The 25,263-nt window shown below is 35.5% G+C and overlaps 1 protein-coding gene across 1 annotated transcript; it reads left to right on the forward strand.

The window, feature by feature from the left end:
* The first annotated feature begins 4,731 nt into the window (after positions 1-4,731).
* On the forward strand, positions 4,732-18,476 carry LOC129225232 (uncharacterized). Its single transcript, XM_054859807.1, has 4 exons — positions 4,732-4,842; positions 7,073-7,181; positions 12,205-12,317; positions 18,348-18,476. The coding sequence occupies exons 1-4, from the start codon at positions 4,798-4,800 to the stop codon at positions 18,393-18,395; spliced, it is 315 nt and encodes a 104-aa protein (XP_054715782.1). The 5' UTR covers positions 4,732-4,797; the 3' UTR covers positions 18,396-18,476.
* The last annotated feature ends 6,787 nt before the right edge of the window (positions 18,477-25,263 follow it).

The raw sequence follows: 25,263 nt of genomic DNA on the forward strand, positions 1-25,263 counted from the left end.
AAATTAAAACCCGAGAAAATGGAGAAATTAAGCGAAATGACATTTGACCCCATTGATTTCACTTTCAGTCACCATTTGCAGTATTATTTTTGAAATACCTGACGTTGTTAGTTCAATTTATTTATAATGTAATTACATCACTGAAGTGCTGGTAAAATTACTGGTGAATCACGGAATTTTGTTTTGGACTTGATGTAATGTAGTTTTATAAAAGTGACACTTGGCATGTTTTCGGTCAAACGCTGCCAAAAGTCAACATTGCTAAAATTTAAAATAGAATGTTTAGTTTTTAAACAAAGCTACATTAGAATGAAAATATACTCCCTCAAATAATTCAAAATTCAATTCAGCTGTTAAAACATAAAATAGTCAGCCAAAATGGAAAAAAAAAAAAAGCACTGGCATGAAAAGTTTCATTAAAATGTAAAGTAAAAGCATGAGGAACAAACCTGGTAGCAGCTATTTCAGCAATGCGAATTTTTTTCGCCAATTTGGCATGTTCATACTATTTCTATCTTTTGAAGCTGTACGTAATTGCGTGCATGCGATGTATAGACGCATAAAGCACGGGTAGAGTGTAGATAGGGAGGGGTACATTTGCTAAGGATTTTCTAGTTGGTAGCATTCTGCAACTTTATGGACAACCGTAGTATTTGCTGTCATGTTTGGTCAAAGTTACATGGAAACTACTTTCTTGGTGACATCAGACATTACTGACCAACCATGGATTGCATGGAATTTTCAAACGTCCAGATAAGACGAATCTATGTGAATAAGGGGGAAAAGTGTGAGGGCAGCGAAATCCAGGCGCTGGCTGTCCGGAAGGGTCTGAAGAATGTCCGCTGCGTCACCTCTCAGGGATGCTGCAAGATGGCAGGCCTTGGTAGCAGAGCCCCATCCGTTCGCTTCCGCCACTATCATGAATTGAGTTTTGTAAACCTGCCACGAAGTTTTCCCATCAAATGTGGCAAGTTTAATGGACGGTCGAGCAACCGATGTGGGAACGCCAAACTGTACAGAGCTGCTTTCCGCGGTCGCCAATCTCCTTTCCATGTTTTTAATTTTCTCATCCACATGATTTTCAACTGTTGCGATACGGTTTTCTACTGTTTCAAGTTTTTCATCAAAAGCATCAACTCGATGCTCTATCTCATTAAATTTATTTTCCATCAGTCTTTACCGAAGTAAGGTCGTTTTTAATTTCCTCTTGGTTAGAAGCTAAATCATTTTTCAGCACCATTAAATCACTTTTAAATTGTTCTTGATTAGCCGCCATATCGTTTTTTCATTGTTCTTGATTAGCCGCCATATCACTCTTCACAGAGTTGATTGTGTCAAGAAGTTGTTTTAATTGTTCATCCATTGCGCGAGTAATCACCATAAAAATAAAGTCTTAATTCAAAAAAAGTCTTTATGAAAAAATGTCCAAAGTCACACTTACTCCAAGGAAGTCCTGAAGTAGCAACACGTTGTGTGCCAATTGTATCGGATCCGGTGAGACTTCCAACTTTCTTGAAAGGACAACACAGTTCTTGATAAAAACACAGGAGCTTTACTTACACTATGTAGAGGAGAAATCGTTAACAACTGCTAAATTAATCATCAGCAATTAAACAAGTATCACTCAACACCGTAAACTCAACGGTTACACACGTATTTACTTCCAAATACGAGAACAACACAGCGAAATGCCTCGCAATAAACAGAGCTAATACACTCTCAGTACAAATTCTCAATCGAAACTAAACTTTTTATCACGCGGGACGCTTTTATAAACATCGAAAGAAATCTCTCAAATATTCCACAAGATTCCAAACGCTTCTGGAAAATAGTAGACCGTTATCAAATTTTATCAATGAACAAAAAAGAAATAGGGGGGCTCGTATACTTCAGCCATATGTACAGGGGTTGTATATTCATTACGGGAAACTATTTACAGGTTACGTTACTACAATAATTACTATTTACAGAATTTGTAACAATATTTTTCGGACCTGAAATCCATTATAGGCTATTTTTGGGAAGGAAGGATTTTGGAGCTCTTAAGCGAATATTTCTAAAATCGCAATTTTATATTATCTTCGTGACGTTAACAAAACTGGGAAGCTTCTATGGATCTTTCGGATATTTTTCAACATTAATATCTGAAAAATATAACTATAGACTTTTGTCCACCTCACCTCGACGATTGATGGATATGCCCTAGCGCCGTAAAAAGTTACATAAGCCTGGCAGTTCTCCTCCGGAATTCTTTAGAAATATAAGTCCCAAAATCGTATTTTAAGCATTGTTTGTAACGATGGGACTAGGAGCGAGCGGGGGTTCAGTGTGCCCTCACGAACTGTGTTTTTGAAACTGAAGCCAATTTTAGGATAGTTTAGGCAGGAAGCTGTGGCTCCACGGAACCGTCTAAAAACGAAATTTTCAGGTATAGTGATTGCGTTGGAGAAAAGAGGGATCCGGGGTCTTTCCCCCAAAAGTTCTTGAAACTGATGTTTGAAAAACGCAATTTTAGTTTGTTTTTCAATACGCTAAGTAAGAGAAGGTGGAATTAGGGGCTTCTCTAAGGACGCTAATTGAGACTGTCTTTGGTAGTAATGTTTGCGAATGGATTTCGGGGTCCTCCACTGCAGAAATTTCGAAAAATGCCAAAGCAATTTTACATGACGTTTGATGATAGGAAGGGCTGTCGTCTAAAAACACGTTTTGGATTTTGGAGCCAACATTTTTAGGCTATGTTTGATTAAGTTTAGGTGGAAAAGGTGAATCAGAGACTTAATTGGGTCCTTAAGATCGATGGTTCAACCAGCGAAATTTTCCGAAAGTAAAGTCCTAGAAACGCAATTTTAAGCCTTCTTTAGTTTCGTCAAGGAGGTCATGGCATCCTTTTGGATCTTCGTTTTGGAGCTACATTTAAATTTACTTCCGAAGGGCCCTGTCCTCCTACCTGATCTGAAACCGGGCATTTCATTCAAGATTTTAATCAGAAAAATTGTCGTAAAGGGGGAAAAGTACAACATTTTAGTTCGTCATTCATATATGTTACTCTCAAGGAAGTCGCAATTTTCCACTTTCTCTCCACGCATCCACGATTGTTAAACACAGAGTTTGTTACATAGTTTGTTGTTTGAAATGCTTGCGAGAGTATCTAATCGGTATAGCTTTTTTTTTAATAAATAAAATATGTCTTCATTGTTTAGGTCTATAAAAGCTTGGGGGGTAAACATTAGTGACCGCCCTCGGTGCTCCTTTTAGACGGCACCATTTCATGCTTCAGAAGCGGGCCTTTCCCCTCCCCTGTATTCATGCCTGATTACCGGTTCTGTCACAAACTTTGCAACCAAATGAAGCATGTGTGTTAAGAGTAGATATTAATGGACAATGAACCAACACAATGTTCCCTAACGTTCTATTTTTCTTAAACTAGGCTATGCTGTCGGGAAATCGACACATACTTTGGCAATTGAAAATTTAAAAATCAGCATAGTTATTCTACCTATTATAAGTTATCTTGTGAGAAATTCTTGAGAAATTTTGCTTGATTATAAGAACTATATGATGTTGCCTGCGGCCGCCCCTTGCTTTGGATCTGCCCTGCTAACTGCATAATAAGTTTAATGTGTACTTATATCGACTTTTATGCACAACATGCTTAAAGAAAACATAAATCAATTTCGTGTTCTGTTTATAAAGAGGAGCTGGCTATAATAGTCTTTTGGCAGTCATTAAGAATTTTTCTATGTAATTCTTTGCAGAGCATTAACGCATCCATGATCACTTGCGTCATTTCCATGATAGAATCCTCCTTCAACTAACGAATCAGAAAGATCATTTCTATTGTCTAAGAATGACTCAGAATTTTCAGTGTGAACGTTTTTGCTTGTGTTTTACAGAAGTCGGTATCCTCGTTTTGGTTTTGGTCTCCTTCGTCACTTATAAAAGCTCTTCTTCCAGTGAGTTCTAAACTATGTGAGTTTCATAACTTTACTTCTGTAAAGAGCTCTGGAACCAATCGCATAAAATGTCTCCAGGGACCCACGTTCGGTTATTAGCACGCCGAAATGCAGTTGATTACGTGTAATCTGCAATCTTTAGGAGTTTAGACTTTGAAAGAGAGGAAAATGTTGTATCTGTTTGTATTGCCGCATCCGCGTGAAACCGAAACTCATCCCCGTAAAATAAAATAAAGTTGTCAAACCTTAAACTGCGTATAATCGAAACCGCTGAAAATGAACTTGCGTAAAACGAGGATCTACTGTAGTTTATTTCAGTGGGTAAACGGAGAAAAACGGAACGCACTCTTCGGAAGAAAACACATGACCGCCGAAATCGCGGGCTGAGCAGATTTTGCTACATTTGAGGTCGCCCATAAAAATCGCAATGGATTAGGTTACCATACTGAAAAAAAATCGTGCTTATTTTTCAATGAGAACGCATCGCTGTCCAATCAATTGCCACAGCAGGTAATGAAAATGTACTGAGAGAAAAATACAAATTTAGAGCGAACATTTTGCATTATTACATTAAATTACATTTAAAACAATTTTTAAAGTGAAAATTCCTGTCAAAACTATTAACAATCTCAATCAAGTCTTGAATATAAAGAACAGCTTCTGCAAATGCAATTTTCTTGAGTTTCGAGCACTGTTGGGAACATCCCAGATGGTATTGCACGGCCATTCTCTTCGTGTTTTCTTTTATGATTTATCTTGGTATTTTATCGCACGCAAGGTTTTAATCTTAGTTCACAAAATCCTTCATTTCACTCATTTTATTTCTCCCAATTCTCCGTTGAAGATGAAAGCATTCGTAATTTGTGTGTTCTTTGCTGTAGTTATTGCAGTAAGTAAAATGTATTTAAGCTTCCTTAACTGTCTTTAAATAATTTAATTATTCGCGGAGTATCACTGTTTTGAAAGTAAAATTTCAGCCAATAAAAAATAAATAGAAAGAATTGTAGAAAAGAGGAATTGACCCTCAAAACCCTCCTTGTTGCACTTCTGGGTGTTTTTTCTTACGTAGGCTTTACTTTCTGTTTCTGGAATTAGCGCCACCCAACATGTCTTTAGCTAATATTGTAGAAGGGGGGGGGGGAATATTCGATGAGATAGGGATCAAAATAATAATAATAAAAAAAAAAGAATTATTACTAGATCTTAAGTAGGGTAATGGCACCAGTAACAGACAATCATACGTTTGGATTTAAATAATAAGAATTTTAAGCGGGTATAAAAAAATTTTGAAAAAAAAAAAAAAAAAAAAAAATAGAACCGACTTCAAAATTGCTCTAAAAAGTGAAAAATAATTTTATTCTTTAAACACCATCGATAATGCTTTTAAACATAATTTTTGAAGTTGGCGCAAAAGCAAAACGTAAAATCCAGTGTAACCATGCTTCGTTCATATTTTTTTCAGAAAAGCATCCAAAGTTACGAACGAAACATTTATATCGTTATTCAAATATGTTATCATCAATGCATAATTTATGTGATAGTGAAGAAACTGGGCCTGGTTAAATTTATAGTTGTAGTTGAGTTATGACTGTGAATGATTTTATCTTTCGTTTTTGCGCCAACTTCAAAAATTATGTTTAAAAGCATTATCGATGGTGTTTAAAGAATAAAATTATTTTTCACTTTTTAGAGCAATTTTGAAGTCGGTTCTATTTTTTTTTTCAATTTTTTTTTATTTCATTCTTTTTAGTGTAAATGTAGATATTTCAGTAAAAGTAAGAAGTTACCTAGTAAGAAGTTCGGCTCTATATCACTGTATTGCTTTAGAACAGCATTTATTCAAAATTATCATTACAATTACTATTAATGTTATATGGCACCAAACTTTTATAACAATGAGTTTCATATTGTCGCGTAGATGAAGATAGCGAAGACAATGTGAAAGCCAAATGAAGCGAATACTCGTTAGTCTCAACTCGAGATCTTTATTCAGAACCACGAATGAACGTTACATCTCCTTATATACAACTTGAGAAAGTGCTGGAACTTTCCAGACTTGGAAAGATACAGAAATTAATAGAACATTCGAGAAAATACGGGAAACAGTAGAAACGAAATTTTAGTAAAATTCACTTTGTCCTAGTCGGGATTTGAACCCGGGTCGCTCGTGGTTCTACCACTGAGCCACCGTTATCCACGGATGGAAAGTGCGAACTTCGCTACAATATCATTTTAATCATTTAATAGGGAAATTGCATAAAATGTACTGTTTCTTGCCCATAACTTTTTTTCTAAAGAACAAATATGGTCAAACAAAGTAATGGGACCTAAGTTGAGCCATCCCCTATCCATTAAAAAAAGAATCATCAAAATCGGTTCACTAGGTGAGACGCTATGAGTGGACAAAAAAAAAAAAAAAAAAAAAACATACATACGGTACGAACTGATAACCGCCTCCTTTTTGAAGTCGGTTAAAAACTGATGTTGCTGTGGCCCGTGGTGCAACCATCTAGTGTTATTAAAGTGAATTTTATGAGCCAGTTTGTATTTACAAGGCAGTGGTGGAAGGTTATGAACAGACACCGCGAGATCTGCTTGTGTTCCATGTTCATTTGAATTGAATTAGGATTTAGTTCTAAAAATAAAGAACTTTTGCACCTTTTGAAGAGAAAAGGGGAATTTTGACCACTATTCATCCTTTCCTCATCCTGTTTATTACTGGGTATCGTCAGATTTTTCGATGTATGTCTGTTACTGGGGGTTGGACGTTTTCCGAAATTGAGCAAATAAAAATATAATTAACTAGTTCAGAGGATCCAGAACTAGTCAAATGTCAGGTAAAATGTAGTTGCATGAAAGAAAAATAGTTTAAAAATCCTAAATACATTAAAAGTCTCAGAAAACTAAGTTGAACTGAAAGCGATGTATTAAGCATGACTGTTATTGGCGCGATACCCTAGTTTTTTTAATTATTTCTTTCAGTTCATGATTACATAAGCAACCTATTTTTTCTGCTGATTATGTACTTTGTTGGAAATATTGCTGTGCCAGAATATTGAGATACTGCTCATAACTATTAAAAATAAAAAAAAAAATGTTTGCCTGTTTTTCTTTTGTAGGCAGCATCTGCGGGGTGGACATGCATGACAGAAAAAGACAGATGCGGAGAGGATGAGTGTTGCGTTAAATTTGGACTGGCTGCCACCTGCAAGAAGCTTGGAGAAATCGGTAAATTAATATCTTAAGAATGCATTCACACGTGTGAGTGTGAAAAACATTTCTTTCACTTCCCAGAACTTTTGTCAGTATTATTCTGCTTCGCGTGAAATATTTTCGAAAATTATGATCTCTTACGTCATTTTGCCTTTAATTTGTAATCACTCATAGGGTATGTTTGAATAGAGCAACCGGTTAACCTGAGTAATGCTTATCGGCTTACCAATACAGTAAAACCTGTGAAGTTGACCACCTATATAAGTTGACCACTTTTTTCAGGCTCGGAATCAGCCTTTATCATATAAATCAACCTTTGTAAGTTGACCACCTGTTTAAGTTGACTACTAAAGTAGTGCATCGCCAGTGGTCAACTTACATAGGTTCCACTGTAGCACATGAAAACATTGAATGGACTCACGCCACACTAACCACTGATGTTATCAAATGTCATGATGTCAGCCGCCTGGGTTAACCGGTTGATCTATTCGCACATAACTGTAGATTAAATATTATCGTCCAAGAACCTATGAGTGCTAGACCTACATCCTTATATAAATAATAGCCGATGATCGAGTAACGCGCGTGTTTCAACAATAAAACTCGCGCCATGGCATGATAATTTTATAATATATTTTGATAATGTTTAACATGCAAGGAAAGGCTTTAGTTTATTGTGACAAGGGCTGAACTCGATCGGTAACTTGACAGTTTTACTGGTAAGACTGAGAAGGGGAATGAAGAAACGAAAAAAATGGTCATCGTTAACCGCGATAACGAACTTTTCGACCCGGTAAATCCCCGCTCTGGCTCCGCAAAAAACCCGATTGAAAAATTCCCGGTTTCCATGTAAAAAGAGGTTCTCCTATTGTGCCAGAGAAAGTGGTTTTTACCCAGCATCCTTAGCGGCTAGTTGACGAACTTGTTTCGCGTAATGCATTCTGGGTAAAAACACCGCTTTCACTCCAGAATCTAGCAGGAGTAGAAAGATTCCACATAAACCCCGCAAAGAACCGGAATACGGTAAAAAGCAGGTTTTTTCCGGGGTCGAAAGTGTCCATGGAAACGGCACTAATGAACGCTCCCTACTGGAGTTGAGGGTTAATCCACTGGAGTTGGGGTTACAATTTCAACTATCAAAGTATCACCAAACAGGCAATGGCTTCGTAAAATGTAAAAGCAATTTTTACCCATCACACCTTGACGGGCGACTTTCTAGTCATAGAATAAAGACCCAAAATTTTTCTGCATAAGCGTATCACAGTTAAGAAAGGTTCGCGCAGGAAAGAGGTAGCAAAGGTACGCGTAAAATTGCTGCAAAACTAAGCATCATAGATTCATTTCATGTCACGTGACCTGGTAGTCCCCATCTGAAGGTCTAGAATACCTCAAAAGGAAAAAAAAAAGAAAACGAATCCAAAGTAGCCTCTATGGGAGACTTGACTTGACATGGCAGTTCTTTTCTCGAAGCTGATCCGCTATTTTTGAGCCTTTTTTTTTTATTTATCCTAGATCCTCAAGGTTTGGGTCTTCGAAGCTGAAAATTTGCGTAGGTTAGATTTAAAAAATTAGCTTCAAAGGCAACTGCAGATCTTTAAAATTTCGCTCAAATCGGAGATGGTCGGGAAGGTACGACGAGGTCATTTGACATGCAATGAACTCAATGATGTTTAGTTTCTGACGCGTACCTTTGCTACCTGTTTCCTGCCAAAGCCAGCGCGAAGCAGATTTAATAAATAGCGAACATTTCGTACCTGCTGTGATATTCTTTCGCAGAAAAATTTTGGGTCTTTATACTATTCTAATGGGAATTTTCAGGGAGGGTTGTCCTTACCGAAGTAAGAATATTTTCGTGACTAATTGTCATGATTAAGGGTGCGACATCGATGTCGATGTTTTGGAAACATCGATGTTTTTCTTTCGATGTTTTTGGACCATCGATGTTTTGGTTTCGATGTTGATGTTTTTGCATTTGAATAGAAAATTATCATAAAGTTTTTACCAATTTTCTCGCTAGGTAATTAAGTTTACTTATGGAGTTGCTAAAAAAAAATCATTTTTTTGCACCCATTTTATAAGATCAATTTTTCTGTGTAGAGGATGATTTTTGGGAAGATCACTACAAGATAGTAAAAGATAAACTAGAGAGTGAGGAAAAGGTCAAAGCTACTGGAAGAACCTGACACTGGTAATCCGGTGCCAGAACGTAGTCTATTTCAAGGCTCCAGTTCTTAAACTAAAGGAAAATCCTATACGTTACTTCGATGAATATTATACCTTCAAAAAATCAGAGTTGGCAAAAATTTCTTTAAAGTATTTGATAGTGAGGGCTTCTTCTGTTTCATCAGAGCGAGATCTTTCTCTGACTAGTGGGATAGTTTGCGAAAAGAGAAATGCGCTTCAGGGAAACAAAGTAAACAAACTTCTATTTCTCCAAACTGTCAGCAACAATATTCGAGGTTACTTATCGACTTCTTCCAACACGTCGTCACTCTATTACTTACAATTTGTGTTTAATTATTAACTAACAGTACAACACATATTTCTTGCTCTTAAAAATAATTGTTAGAATTAATTTTGTATTTTTAAAATAATTAGTAAAACTTTTTCTCATCATTAAACTGACGGTAAGTACTATGATACATTTTTCTTACTAGTTAGATTCTTTTTTGATGTAATTTTACTTTTAGTTTCATTCAGTTTGAAAATATTTCATTATTACTATAACTAGTTTGTATTAATCTTAGCTTGGCTTATTATCAATTTTTGACCTACTAAAATACCAAGATGTGGCGAAATTTTTCTTATTAAATTATATTCATGAGTTGAGGTTCAGTATTTTCAATATATTCGTCGGATCCGTATTCTTTTGTATTGCTTAAATTAGTGTAGTATATTGAAAAATGTATGTTATACATTGATAAAAAGATCGATGTTTTAAAACATCGATGTTTTTTGGTCGATGTATCAATACCATCGATGTTTTAATTTCTAACATCGATGTTCTGAAACATCGATGTTTTGCTATCGATGTCGCACCTCTAAGTCGAGATTATACAATGGAATTATTGGATACTGTAGTCTTAATTTTAATGAGTGTTTTCAAGGCCTATTGAGGCTATTTTGGAGCTGTTGCCTTTATTCCAATGACCCCTTCAGGTTTTTCCTTATTTATCCTGGAGAAAAAGACACGTCTCACGCGGCTCACCTACCCTCAGTACCTCAGTTATTTACTCGACAGGGATTGCTGCAACATTCGAGATGCCTCTCACGCGGAACCAGACACAATCTGGCAGGAATTGGGATTTTTATAGGAGTGTAAGCTAAAATTCCCATATTCGAATGGAAATGTTTAGGAACTAATATCCAAGTTTTAATGGAGATTTTTTGGAACTGTTGCCATTATTCAAACAGGAAATTTCTCAGTACGTTTTGTTTTGCCAGATTGTTGAACATGCTTTACTTGACTCACTTTTATCTTCGAGGTAGACCGTACAAGGCCGGGTAATGCAGCTGTAGTTGGGGTAAAACTTAACCTTTGCAGCGCCGTAATGCTGCGATTAGGATTAGAGTAGCTTTCACAACGCTGCCAGGTTAGGTTTAGTAATAAACTTGCTGCGTTGCCTGGCGTTGCACAGTCTATCTAGAAAATTAAAATTGTGTCAAATTACGAATGTTCAACAATCAGTTTTTAAAAAAAGACAATAAAAATAGTGTAAAATTTCGAAATAACGTGTAGACAAGAGCAATTTTATGACTCAAAATTTATATTTAGATCTCTTCAATTTCTTTTTAAATTTAAAAAAATTCAGACACTGTTATTTATTGATGTAAACATTTCACGGATTTTCCCGCCTCCTATGTGAAATCCTGAGCATCGGAGAACCTCTGTGCCAAAAAGGAAATGAGTCGACGTATACTGTGGATTTGTCCCTACCCCCCCTCACTATGTGAATTCCTGAACACCAAATGACCTATGTACCAAATTTGACAAAGATAGCACAGCAGATGGTCTTAAGTTTTATGCTTATACTAGATACAACATTACTATTAAAATATGAGTGGGGAAGTTAAAAATTGAAAAATTTGTAAATAAAAATTAACCGAAATGACTGTAAAATAAATTGCCGTTTACTTTTAACAAATTCATTGAATTTCAATTTGATAAATCGTTAACTATGACGATATGAGAAACTAGCCCAAGAATTGTTCAATGTTTTATTCACTTATTAAACTACTAGAAAATCGCCCGTCGAGGTATGACGGGTAAAAATTGCTTTTACATTTGAGCGAAGCAATCGCCTGTTTGGTGATATTTTGATAATTGAAATGGTAACTCTAACTCCAGTGGATGAACCCTAAACTCCATTCATTGTTGGTCATTTTTTCGTTTCTTCATTCTCATAAAATTAGTCTTACCAGTAAAGCAGTTACTGGATCCAGTGAAGCCTAGTCAAAATAAAGTGTTTCTATGCATGTCAAACATTGCCAAAAAATATTATCAAATTATAAATAACTTCCTGAACTTTGGTGCTTCAAGAATGAAATAATGCCATCTCGCAAGCTATGGCGCGAGTTTCATTCTTGGTGACGTCAGCGTTTCTCGATCATTGGCTATTATATATTAAGGCTCCTATATCTAGAGCCGCTATATAGATAGGCCGACGCATCAGCTTAAGTTAAGCCATTTTGGATCGGATTTTTCATTGTTGCGGAGCTACGGTTACCACAGCAAGGTTTCGTGTTTCGCCAAATTCGCCCTAAATAATATTTTATTTAATCAACAATTCACGTGTGTGCAGCTAATAATCGCTCGCAGTGAACAATCACCAAACGCGATAACTCTCCAGAAAAGACAACCACTCAAACACGCACTCCGATCCAAAATGGCTGATCTTAAACTGATGCGCCATCTCGTATATATAGGGGCATTACCTATATCTATATAACGCCTCTATTATATATATGAGGATATTTTCACTTGGATCATTAATATTTGGGTTGCCTTTTTATTAGATTGTTTTGTTTTTATTTTCAGATCAAACATGTGAAGTCCACCCTGGTAAAATGCCATTCAGAGATCATGTCTATTTAGCGATGTGCGAATGCGCAAAAGGTCTGAAATGTCTGCCTAAAGATGGACTTATTGGGGTGAGTCATAAAAATATTGGTCCAATCTAAAAATACATACTGGATGTAAACATATTTCAACACAGCACATTGTGTCTCTGTAATAATTCTAACAAAAAATCAGTTAAGAAGCGTAATGAATTTAAACTACGCTCAACGACACAAGTAGATTTACTTAGATATGAGAATGGAGAGAAATCCTTTCATTTCAGTTTTAAGTTTCGTGAAAATAAATTTGTATCCTCGATCACCCACCGCATTCGCCTAATCTATCTCAATGTGACTATTTCCTGTTCCCGTAACTGAAAGCTGCATTGAAAGGAGCTTTTTACGATGATGATCCAGCCATTCTAGCACCCGTGACACAATTGCTATAGAACATTCCCAAAACTTAATTCAAAAAATCTATGGATAAATCGGTTGACCATTCAAAACTTTATATTGAGTTCAATGGATCCTGTCTGAAATAATTATATAAAAAACATATTACCAATCTTATTTTATTCTATCGCTAAAAAGCGCTAATTTTTAGATCACACTGTGTATCTTAGATGGAAAAGACTTAGTTTGATAGGAAATTCGCCAATTTCATCATAGAAAACTCTGTTGTTGTTGTTGGGTTGGTGCTTGTATCACTTGGTTGAATAGCATCATCAAAACTAGACAATAAGCCTACCACTGAAGAAAGAAGGAAGAAGTAAATTAGTTTTTGCAAAAAAAAAAAAAAGTCTTTATGGACTTTCATGCAGTTAAAATATGTGAAGGGGTAGACTGAGACGAGTTGCACTTTGGGCAGGGAGGGAAGGTCTTATATTCTGCTTCAAATTCCATTTCCAGTAGGTAGCCACATCTAAACTTGGAAAGGGCAGTACAGATTTTTCTGCAACTCCAATTTGAGATGTGGGCAGGAACGGCTCTCCAGTCACAAGATGCAGGATGTCTTTCTTCAAGTCGTAAAATCATAACTATGAAGAGGCTCCGAAGTCCGTAATGATTTTAATCTGCCCTTTTTGGCCGGCTTTGAACTGCCATTTAGTTACCCTCCGCTTCATCATGTCATGGTAACCATTTGAAGATGTTGTATAAGCAGAAATTACTTGAGTTTTTAAATTCTTTGTCTGGTTGTATAGTCAACGCGTTTTAGCAAAATGTTGGAAGGAACTTTTACAGTTGCTCATAACCCTAATGCAAGTTTTAAGATCAAAAGACTCACAAAATTTGAGAGCCTCTTCACTAGCAATCATTTCTGATTGAATAGCCATCCATACAGTCGTCTGACAGAACAGTCGTCATGATTTCTTTAGGTGATTTTTATTGATTCATCGTCCAATGTCCAGTTTGATAAAAGTCCCGATAATAAAAAAGCCTTCTTTGCTTCTGCTACCATTGCAAAAAATTGTCAGTGCCTCAGAAGGGACTTTGCGTCGTTAACCAATTGCTTAAGGTATTCCAGATGCTGAGTAGTTCTGTTATAGTAAGAACGGTAGTAGGTGTAAAAATTCAACGGAATAAAACAGTTTGTCATATGCAACAGTCACTATTAGATTATTCTTCTGTCTCAATTCATTGGGTAAAAGGGCATTCTGAAGACGACAGCAACGATCAGGCTGATCGCTTAGCAAGAACTGAAGCTGATGACCCGCAATTTCCTTCTTTATCTATTCCTCTTCCAAAATCTTCATTAATTTCATACATTAAAAAAAAAAAAAAACGTTAGATGACTGGCAATTTAGGTGGTATGAAGCGGATACTGGACGCAGAGTTTTTGAATTCTTCCCCACCGTTCGTTTTTCTCCTCGCATTAAAAGTAGGTTTGAGACAATTTTCTTTTCAGGTCATGGACCATTCCCATAATATCTTCACAGATTTTAGCTTTCTGATTCTGTTAATTGCTCTTACAGGGAATTAGGTTCTCCGGAACATTACATTTTCTAATGTCCACTAACATCGCATTTGCATATCAGACGTTATCATAGTCTTTCACTCAATAAAAACATATTAAACGCCCTTTCACAACATCATACCCGCATCAGACTTAACTCAATTTTCAATCTATTGGCTAAAGAAGGCTTTATGTTTCAAGGCGTTGACTAATACATATATTTTATCTATTTTCAATAGTTGATATCGTTTAAATTTAGTTTTTTTTTCTACACTTCAACACGTTATCTTCTGTGAAGTAACAGCTCTCTTGTGTCGTATTATGTTTCATTGGATTATTGTAAAGCTTTTATGCAGTGTTTTTGTCTACTTTATTACATATATTGATGTTAAATTAGCAGAACTTTTGTCATTAGCAAACCAAAATTGTAACTGATAATAATGTAATTTTTTATATATTCAAATAAAGTTCCTCAGAGACCCACTTGCTCAGGACAGTGGCGTAGCTAAGGGGGGGGGGGGCGGAGGGGGCGGTCCGCCCCCGGCGGCAATTTTCTAGGGGCGGCAAATTGACCCTCTTGATATGGAAAAAATAAATGTATTTTCCAGATAAGGAAATTATGGTTTTAATCTGTTACTGCAGGCAAAAAGAATCTTTAAGCACTCAAAAGGACAAAATAACTTTTCTAAGGTATAAGTATTCCTGTAGTTTTCAATAATTCCAAGAAAATGACACCACAAACTAAGAAAAGTGCGACTCAAGTCATTTCAAACCAAACTTTCCCAGAAAAATACGCGTGTTTAAACACTCAAATTTATGAATGAAAGCTTGATAATAATAAGAAATTCTCTATTTGACTTCAGCCACTTTTCTTCGTTTGTGGTGTCATTTTATTGGAAGAATTGAAAACTAAAGGAATACTTAAATATTCCATTCTAACCCAGAAAAGTTATTTTGTCTCTTTGAATGTGTTATGAAAAGTGCATAGTATTTTTTTAAAACCTGTTACTTAAACTGTTGTAGAGGTTAACTTCAGGAAGACGAAAACAATGAACTTTTCCAATTTTTGTCATAAGAAAAAGCTAAAATAGGATTTTAAGAGAGTTTCTTGAAAGCCTACTCCTAAAACAAACTTTTTTTTTACTACAGAAAAATGGTGACAAGAGTAAGAAAAAGAGGGGGAGATGTAAAATGTTACACTAAACAATTTATTGCTCATCACTTTATATGTTTTAGAGTTTGCTTTAATTTCACTCTTTACAAGAAATCTCTTCTTTAAACGAAGTATAAGGGATTTTCGCTTTCTCGCTTTTGAGAGTAGATCTATCCGACAATTTTGCATATGGAAAGTAAGCAAATTTCATTTTTTACCGTTTGGTTTAGTTCCTCTACTTATACAAACATAGTCCAAAATGCGTTTTAAAGAATTTAGTTTCAAATAATTACGGTTGGAAAACTCCCCCACCCCACTCTGTAGTCTAATAGTACAAAAATGCTTTTAGGCGGTTAAGCGCTTTAATATCTCATTGCTTTTCCTTATATCTCCAAAGATAGTTTAGAAATACGTTTTTAGACCTCAATGTTGAAAAATTTCTGAACAGAGTCCATTCCTCTGCCGTTTCCTCTAACGTAGCAAACACAGCCAAAAAGTATATATTTAGGCCTTTAATTCTGAAAACTTTCCTGGAGAAAATTCTCACTTCTAAAGTCTCAACATCTAGCCTAAAATTCCGTTTTTAAAGCTTCGATCCTTCAATATCAATTTGTGAAAACAGCATTTGAACCCTGAGTGTCTTTGATCCCCTAAAGTGATCAAATATAGCCTAAAATACGTTTTTAGGACTTTAATTTGGGAAATTTTCCGAGCGAGATCTCTTAATCTCCTTTCCCCTCTCACCTAACGCCTCCAAAAATTAAAACTGCGTTTTGAAAATTTCAAGTTTGAAAAATTTCCTAGGGAAGAACTCTTTACCCCTTTTCCTAACGTCCCCAAAGGTAACCGAAAATTTTCTTTCTTAGAAATTTGCGTGAGTAGGAGAGCTCGCTAACCCTTCCTTCTGACAGAAAGTCTAAAATGAACTTCAGCTTTAAAAATGACTTTGAGAGGGAAACCAGCCTCTGTCCTCTCTTCCTCCTAACATTACAAAACCAAGCCCAAAGTCGGACGTCAGTTACGGAAATTTTTCAGGAGAGAGCCGCCTGGCTTCGAAACATTTTTTATGCCATTAGGGAACCCCTCAACGACGTCACCAAAGACAGCCTATAGAATTGCGTTTTCGAGACTTCGGTGCCGAAAAATTTCCAAAGAAAGAACCCGAATCTTCCCTTTCAACCAAACCACCAAAGATACCCAAAAATTGATTTCAATTTTAAAAACATTTCAGTAAGAAACCTCAGCACCCCTCTCTCCCCTAATGCCTACAACTAGAATACGGATGCCGCATTGAGTATCCGACCATTCCCGATTTCCTTGACTTCTCCTAAGTAGCCTAAGCTGCATTTTAAAATTTCGTAAAATTTCCTTTCGTGACCCACTGATCCCCTAACGTCAACAAAGAAACACTAAAGGAGACTAATTCTGAAAAAAAATCGGCAGCAAAACCAAAGCGCTCTTTCTGTTAACTCTACTAAAATTGCAGTTTTTGACTTAAGTTTAGCAATTTTCTCCAAGTGTGGGCCCTTATCCCCTTAACTTTGTTTTTCTTTTGAAAAATATAGAAAATAATTAAGTCTTAGATTTTTTTCAATTAAATTTCTAGTTTTAATTTGAATACCTTTGACAGCTTTATGTATTAGCTTTTTTACAACCAAACGGCGGCAAATTGAGGAACCGCCCCGGGCGGCAAACACTGTAGCTACGCCACTGGCTCAGGATTTAGCTGAGCATTTAAAACCGATAAACCGAGCAATTGGTAGGTGAGGGTGGTCTCTGAGTGTGTCAAGTGTCAAGGTCGGTGTAAAAAATAAAGTTGTTGCAAAAATAAAAATTTGGGCCAAGAGCAGGACCCCGTCATTTTATAATTTTCGGGGGGGGGGGAGGAGAAGAGTATATAATCAATGCATATTATATCTATAAACAACAACAACAAAAAAAAAAACACAATCAAATGATGTAAATACACTGATTTTCCAAAGGGCAGCTGTCCCGCTAAAATGATGGGCCTGATCTAGAACGCTGGACATAGAAAAACGTTGGACATCTTCATAGAGCCAGCCCTGTTTTTCGGCAAGCCAATAACCCTTGAGCACTTCGAAGTTAATCACAAAACGAAGCATTTGCATGGCTACAATGGGGGTTGAGAGAAGGCTGTTTCAGAGCTGTGTCGGGTCATGCTCAGGGCAGCGGAGTCGGAGAAAAAATGATCTGCCCCGAATCCTAGAATTTTCGAGCATTCGACTCCGACATCTTTACCACAAAATCAGACAGATTCCGACTCTCACTCCGTAGCCCTGACAGAGTTGAGTAATTGAAGGAAAAATGATCGACTCCGACTCTAGAGTCTGAGTCGATCATCGTCTCTGCTGGAGTCTAGCATATTCCTTTTGCTCAGGGCCAGAACATTTCTTTTTTTAAATTATTATTACGACTTTGTTGTTCCTTCATACAGTGCATAAGTGTTTTTACTATTTTGATGACCGATAGTTTTGATGATTTGAGTTTCTATTTTTAAGATTGAGCGTAGTTGGGAATTCAAGTACTACAGCAATCTTATTTCTATTGATACTGTCATAGAAAAACTTAATCATATCAGAAAAACTTAAACATATAAGCAATAGTAATATTACATTAAAATGTATATATTGAGGAATATTTTTTATTTTTATTTACATATTTTTTGATCAAATTTAACAAGAAATTTTGTATTTAGTCTAAAAAAAAGAGGTATAGTTCAGTTTTGGGCCAGAAAATATTCAACTGGGCAGAAAAGTTGATCCTGCTCAATTGCGATTGCTACTACGAAATATATAAATAAATGAAGAGGGCAATTTAAAACGTATAATCATTAGAGAATTTAAATTTTTAATTCAATTAACAAAAGGAATAATTTCAGAAAGAGAAGTTATAGCCAAGAGGGGGAAACACCAATTCTTATAACGATACTATCGTACTTAAATTAAATGTATCTCATCAGATTTTACTCCACTAATAATTTTTTTTCTCATTACAGAAAGTGCTAGGTACATGTCAAGAAGATTACAGTGGAGAGGAAGAGTAAGAGAAGCAAACATTCTCACCAATGATAATACCATTCTTGGCATCTATTTAGTAACAGTTGTGTGTAAAATAATAATAAAAATATTAATGACAAAGTCTTGAGATTTTTCTTCCGCTTTTCATACGGACAGTTTTAACACATTCATGATGGTGCAACATCCTCATATATATAATAAGGCCCCTATATATACGCGCCGGACGCATCAGCTTAAGATTAGCCATTTTGGATCGGAGCGCGTGTTTGAGTGGTTGCCTTTTCTGGAGAGTTATCGCGTTTGGTGATTGTTCACTGTGAGTAATTACTAGTGGCACATGAATTGTTTATAAAATAAAATATTATTTTCGGAAAATTTGACGAAATCTAAAACTTTGCTGTGTTAACCCAAGCAGTGCAACAATGAAAGATCCGATCCAAAATGGCTGAGCTTAAGCTGATGCGTCGGCCTATCTATATAGCGGCTCTAATATATAACAGCGAATGATTGAGTAACGCTGACGTCACCAACAATGAAAATCGAGCTACGGCATGATAATTTGATAATATTTTTTGGTAATGTTTGTCGTGCAGGGAAATGCTTTACTTTGAGGAGGCTGAACTGGATCCAGCATCTTAACTGTTTTACTGGTATAACTGTAATTTAAGGAGACTGAAGAAACGAAAAAGTGGTCAACGATGAACGCTATCTACCGATTAAAGTTTCAACTATCAAAATATCACCAAACAGGCAATAGCTGCGTTCAAATGTAGAAGCAATATTCACCCGTCATACTTTGACGGGCATGAAAGGGATACTTAGCGAAAATTGTAGTGTTATCGGTTTACCAGTCACACAACAGTATTTTGCAGGGACAAGCCATTTCAGAATTATCAGTGGTTTTCGAGAAATTCAGTGCCAAATGATACTGCACCCTTCAAGTAAAATTTGAAGATTTTTTAATATTGTAGATTTTAACCTCCAGTTTTGAGGGAAATGAATTTTAAACTGTTCATGTTTTAGTCACTTTTCTAGCTATTTATTGATACACAGAAGTTTTATACAATTTTAATCTAAGTTGCTAAAAATTTTAAGATAAACAAAAGAAAGCTACCTGGGGATGTTTTATGTCACTGTGGCCAACTTCTGTAGACAGGTCGACTTCTGCAATCACCCTATCATGATTGACACATTTTTATTGTCGGAAAGGATCAATTTAGATAACTTCGAAAGCTTTGATTTTAAAAACAGACATTTATTGTTTTTATGAAGGTGTATTTAAAACGAAATTTACTTTAAATTTACATTACTTTTAAACTAACAAACCAAATATTTCGGGGAGAGTCTCCTTTCTAAGAACTGTAGTGTTAAGGGCCGCCCCGAACTTTAATTTTTGATAGAGCTGAAGTTCTCTATTTACTGAATGGAGCTTCAAATTTTATCGAATGTTGAAATACGGGTATGCACACATGCAATGAAAAAACAAATTGCGATATTGCAATTATGTTTCCAAATTTGCGGAACAAGGAAATTTTCGGGGAGGTCGCAGTGACCTCCCTTCTGACAGCATTGACTGCGCGAAGTCAAATCTCCAACATATGCACCGAAAGCTTTAACGATAACTGCATACGCGCGAAATAAGAAGAAAGCTGTTTCAATGGGGTCATTTCCAAAATTTTAAAAGTATTTTTTTCTGAAAGAGCATGTTTAAAAACATAGGATCTGACCATTTTTTAAATAATTTGTTCAAGTTTAATATTTTTAAAAAATTACTTAATTCGGCGTGCTTTTATTGTTTACGGCTTCTGCCGATGACATCACAAATGATGAAATGCCATTCAGTGCTGCCATTCACAGAGCAAAATATTTAATTCGCATCTTTACTCACGTGTATTGGCAACGATATGGTTCATAGCAAGCGTAGAGCGCAATATTTAATTCGCTTCTTGATTATCATAACGTGGAAACGCTGTAGAAAGATGCGCCAAATTGCATCATTTGTGACGTCATCAAGACCACGCCTTGTTTGTAAAATTGAACTATTTAAAAATTAATTAAAAAATAACTGTTGGGAAAATAAAAGTATTTTCTGGGTCCATGTTATTTATTTATTTATTTTGCTTATTCTATCAATTTCAGTGACTAAAATTAGTACTTTTCACTGAAGGAAACAACCCCATTCTCTGTCAGATTGAAAGCTGAAAAGCAAACACAGTTACTGATTTCTGATGTGATGCCTATTTTGCGCAAACGAAGAAAAATAAAATAATAGTTTAAAAAATTAAAAAAACACGCTTTCGTAGCAAAATGAACTAAAAAGTAAAAAATAATCTTCGGATGACAGTAGTTGACCAATCACTTAGTTTTAATGTAATACAAAAAACCGTGGGGGGCTTCTTATCAGTTGTCTTGAATTTCTTCCTTTTTGTTGTTCCAGCAAAAATGTAAATCGACAGCACCTCACGCTTTTTTGTATTACATTAAAAATAAGTGATTGGTCAACTGCTATCATCCATAGATTATTTTTCACTTTTTAGTTCATTTTGCTACGAAAGCGTTTTTTTTTAGTTTTTTAAACTATTATTTTATTTTCCCCTTTTTAGTTTAACTTGTTTTACGAAAGAATATTCATTTCAACATTATTCAAAATCTTTTATATTCATGAAATTTTCCCAAAAAAAAGCAACTAAAGGTCTCGGGTGGCATTCGAAACGTGGTCTCTCAAACTCCAAAAAGAGCAACTGTACCCCTTATAATGTAATAGTCGAGCTCTAAAAACATTCAACTTCGCTGATAAATTGCCTGTGGAGTAAATGTCTAATCCAGCTAATCCATCTCAGTCATCGATGTAAGTGTGCAGAAATCATATCTACATTACTTTGAATATTTGAGATGCATTTGAATAAAAGTTTTGTTCAACAATGGTCTGATCAGCAATGAATTTCCAATTGAAGGCTCACCTAAATTTTGGCATGAAATTAGTTGAAAACAAATATATTTCATGTTCTAATTACCTTGGAACATTGGAACAAATTTTGTCTGATGCAGAAAAATTAAAGGTTTTTATAGATATTTTTGAATAATTTTTACGAGCATTTTTTAATGTATTTTTTTAGATTTTTCCTTTTTCACATTGTTGGATTTATGCCAAAATATTGATTAAAATTGGAGGAAACTAACAATTAAAAGAGTTTATTAATTTGATTATAGAATATTGCATTGTCATCGGGTCTGAGGTGGCATGTTAAATTTCAAAAGAATCCGATCGCAGGAAGTGGGCGAAATTTGAGCTGCAAAATTCCGTTACAAGATACATACATACATACATACATACATACACGCAGGTAAAGCTAATAAAAGCGTGTTAGAAAAAATAAATAATTTGAATTTTGACGCCTTGAATTCAAATTATCATATTATGGTGATTTTCTAGAATAGGTAATACCAGGCATATCCATAAAAATAGAAATGGTGATGAGAATGAGGTAATAAAAATACAGATTGTATAGCAGATATCCACCAGTACACTTATCATAAAGATTATTTACAGCATATACTGTTATATTTGTCTTTCTTATCAATCTTAAATAATGGGGACTACGATTCTGGAAATTTTGTATTTGGATGAAGTTTTTCTGATTAAGTTCATCTATATAGGTGATTTATACATTAAAAAAAAAGCTTTTTTTGTTGTTAAGTCCTTTTGAGTTCAGCCCCGAAAAAAATATGAATGCAATCCAGTCGATTTGTAACTATAACGACGAAAATTTCGCTCTCTAAACGAATATTAAAAACCACCGCCATCATGGTAATCAGAATAAAAAATTCTTAAATAAAAACAAAAAACCCGACTGCGTAAAAACCAAAAAAACTAAAAAGAAAATTGTATAAGCCCAGTAGTTTAGAATGTTATTAAATACTACTGAATAACTACACCGTTGAAATAGTTTTATAACCGCGTACAGATAAGACAAATCATAAATTCAAAAGTAGAATAGAAGGATCAACAGTCGTGGCCCATTCTTTTCTGATTCAAGGAACCCCGTAAAATTTGAATGAGCCCCGACTGTTGATCCTTCAAAAACGTTAATGTCACAAACTGATACAACTGAAGTCTGAAAGTGCTAATTTCCAACTTTGGTAAATTTTCATGTGGTTAGTTTCAATGAAAAGGGAACACTTTTTACTTTTTTCAAAATGATGTCATGTTTAGCTACCTTTTTTGAGACTCAACAGCTAAGCTAATCAGTAAAGTGGACAATCTCGATTTATAGCCAGCTTTTTGTCTCAAATCTGTGTAATGTTCAAAATGATACATGTCCTGAGAAAATCATTATCCTTGATCCTCTGTATTCACACACTTGTTCCCTTTGAAGCTATCAAAGTGGGCATCAAACATGCTTACTTTTAGAGATAACCTGCAGCCCACTGTGCTGTAATTTTAAATCAGTGTTTCAACCAATTCAGCCAATTCTCAGCCTTACGGTTTTCAAAAGAAGCCTCTAACCCACCACTGCCCAAAGTGACTCGGAGGTTATATCAAATTCCATCATGCCTCTGTAGAAGCGTTATTCTTCTGTTGCCCATTGTAACGAGTGGTACAACATGATTTTTGATATGACTTGTTGATTTGAAGCCAACAAAATCACCAGTTTTGACTTTTTCTTCGGTAAGTAAGACTTTTTTGCGAGTAAGTAAGAGATGATGCTATGGAGTGATAGTGATACTTATACCTCCTTTTAGGAGGTATAAGTATCACACAGCAAAACTAGACCAGGTCCCACAGTCTAGTTAGTCCCACAGCAAAACTAGACCAGATCCTGGAGTCTAAAGACATTCAAAACACATATTATAGTGCAGAGTGCTTGAATGCTGCAAATAATTCCTGCTCCAAAATTGCCCAACTGTTTCCTTAGTCGCAGTTTTGCGTGGAAAAGTTGTATATTAGGGCCTTCCGAGGGTATACAAATGGCTCCCATAAAATCATGCTTCTCCAAAGTGAATTTAATGCACGTTGAAGTCAATATTGTTTATGGTCGTGTGCTTTAGTGGTCCTGCTATCCCACAGACCAAGAGCTCGATTAAACTTTTTTTAAAGATCATATCATATTAGAAGAAATTGTACTAAAAAATGTTGTAACAAAGGAATAACAAACCATACAATTTGACTGCTCTGTAAATACCGCTTTGGATAGGCCCGTCATTTCAAATTTTTTCAGGGGGGGGGAGTGGGCAAAGAGAATAGTATATTCAATGCAAATTGTATCGGAAAACTGCATAAATCACGTCCACTTATATTTAAACAGCCACCAATACTGTCAAACCAGAAGCAGAAGTTTTCTTTTTTTTTTTTTTTTTTTTGAGCAATCACGATTGCATATTGTTCTCATTTGACTGTTTTGGCGTCTTATCATTTTATTTTCCCACCAGCACCCTCTACCAGCACCACTGTCGCGTCGGCCGGCCTCACGATGCTGCTCTTCTTGCGAAAACCGTCTCCAGGTTGCGTCCATACCCTACACACACACGCCTACACACATATACACACACACTCATGCCTGCGTACAGACACAAACACACACTCCTACACACACACACACACATACATACACTCATGCCTGCACACAGACACAAACACATATGCCTACATACACACACACGAACACCTACACACACACGCGCGCGCACACACAGCACTGCATGCACAACACGCACACACATGCATACATACACACACACGCACCCACACGCATGCGCCTACACAAACACACGCGTGCATTCATGTACACACACGCTCGTGATTGCGAAAAACATAATTTGAATTCAAGATGCCAAAAATTCAAATTAATATATATATTTTTTATTTTTTTTTAGATTCGTTATACCATTTAGGCCCAACCTTTTTTCACCCGAGAACAGCACCTCATACAAAGATGATTCTTACAGTTCAGAACAAATATGAGATTAAAATGTATTTCAATCTTTTTTTTTTTTCATAGATTACTCATAGAAAAATGAAAGAAAGTTACAAATCAAGAACTGTTGTCGTTACTACATTCTTATTTTATTGATACAGTCAAAGGCCCATACTTGGGACAGTTTTGAACTTTTACCTTTTGTAGCATATTAATCATATGTTTTCCAATCGAACGAAGCATTCTATGTTTAGGATGAGCCTTAGTACTTCACTTCAAGACAAGGTATAGATGTGTAGATATGTCCCTTTAAAAATAAAACTTAAAAATGTTCATTGTCCCAAGTTAGAGACTTTACTCCCTACCTTGGGACACTTATTATATTTATTTTTCTTTCATGTATTCAGCAATAGATGAGGTTTGGGACATCATTTGGGGGCATTTTAGGACCCACATTTTGGGACATTTTAAAGAAGTTTATTTTACAACCCAATAAAGAAAAAAAAATATCATTAGATAGAAATAATGTAATCTTGTAAACGTTCAATGATGAAAATATTGAATGTCTCCCCAGCCTTCTTAATTTTTTTGAATGTAAAATTTCCGCTTTCCCCTCTATATTTGGAAGAATAAAAGCAATTAGGTGAACTCAAATAGTTATTAACACCGCTAATTTTTAGCTCTCCAGATTCCTTATTTCACATCTTTTCACATTCATTTTCATGCCTTCATAATACACGAAATTCACTACAAATAAATTAGTCTCATCTTTACTTTGATACTTATTTTCATTAGTAGAGCTAATTATTCTTATATTTTGGCAAAACGTCTTTTGCTCATCAATAGATTCCATTTTTTTAACAATGACAACTGTTCTGTCTTGTTATGGTAAGACACATTTATTGTCATCAGAATAGCCCTCAATTTATAAAATTTTGTATCTATACGTTTTTGTTAATACAATTATGCACTTTATATT

This window comes from Uloborus diversus, chromosome 6, assembly GCF_026930045.1.
Source record: "Uloborus diversus isolate 005 chromosome 6, Udiv.v.3.1, whole genome shotgun sequence".
Lineage (NCBI taxonomy): Eukaryota > Metazoa > Arthropoda > Arachnida > Araneae > Uloboridae > Uloborus > Uloborus diversus.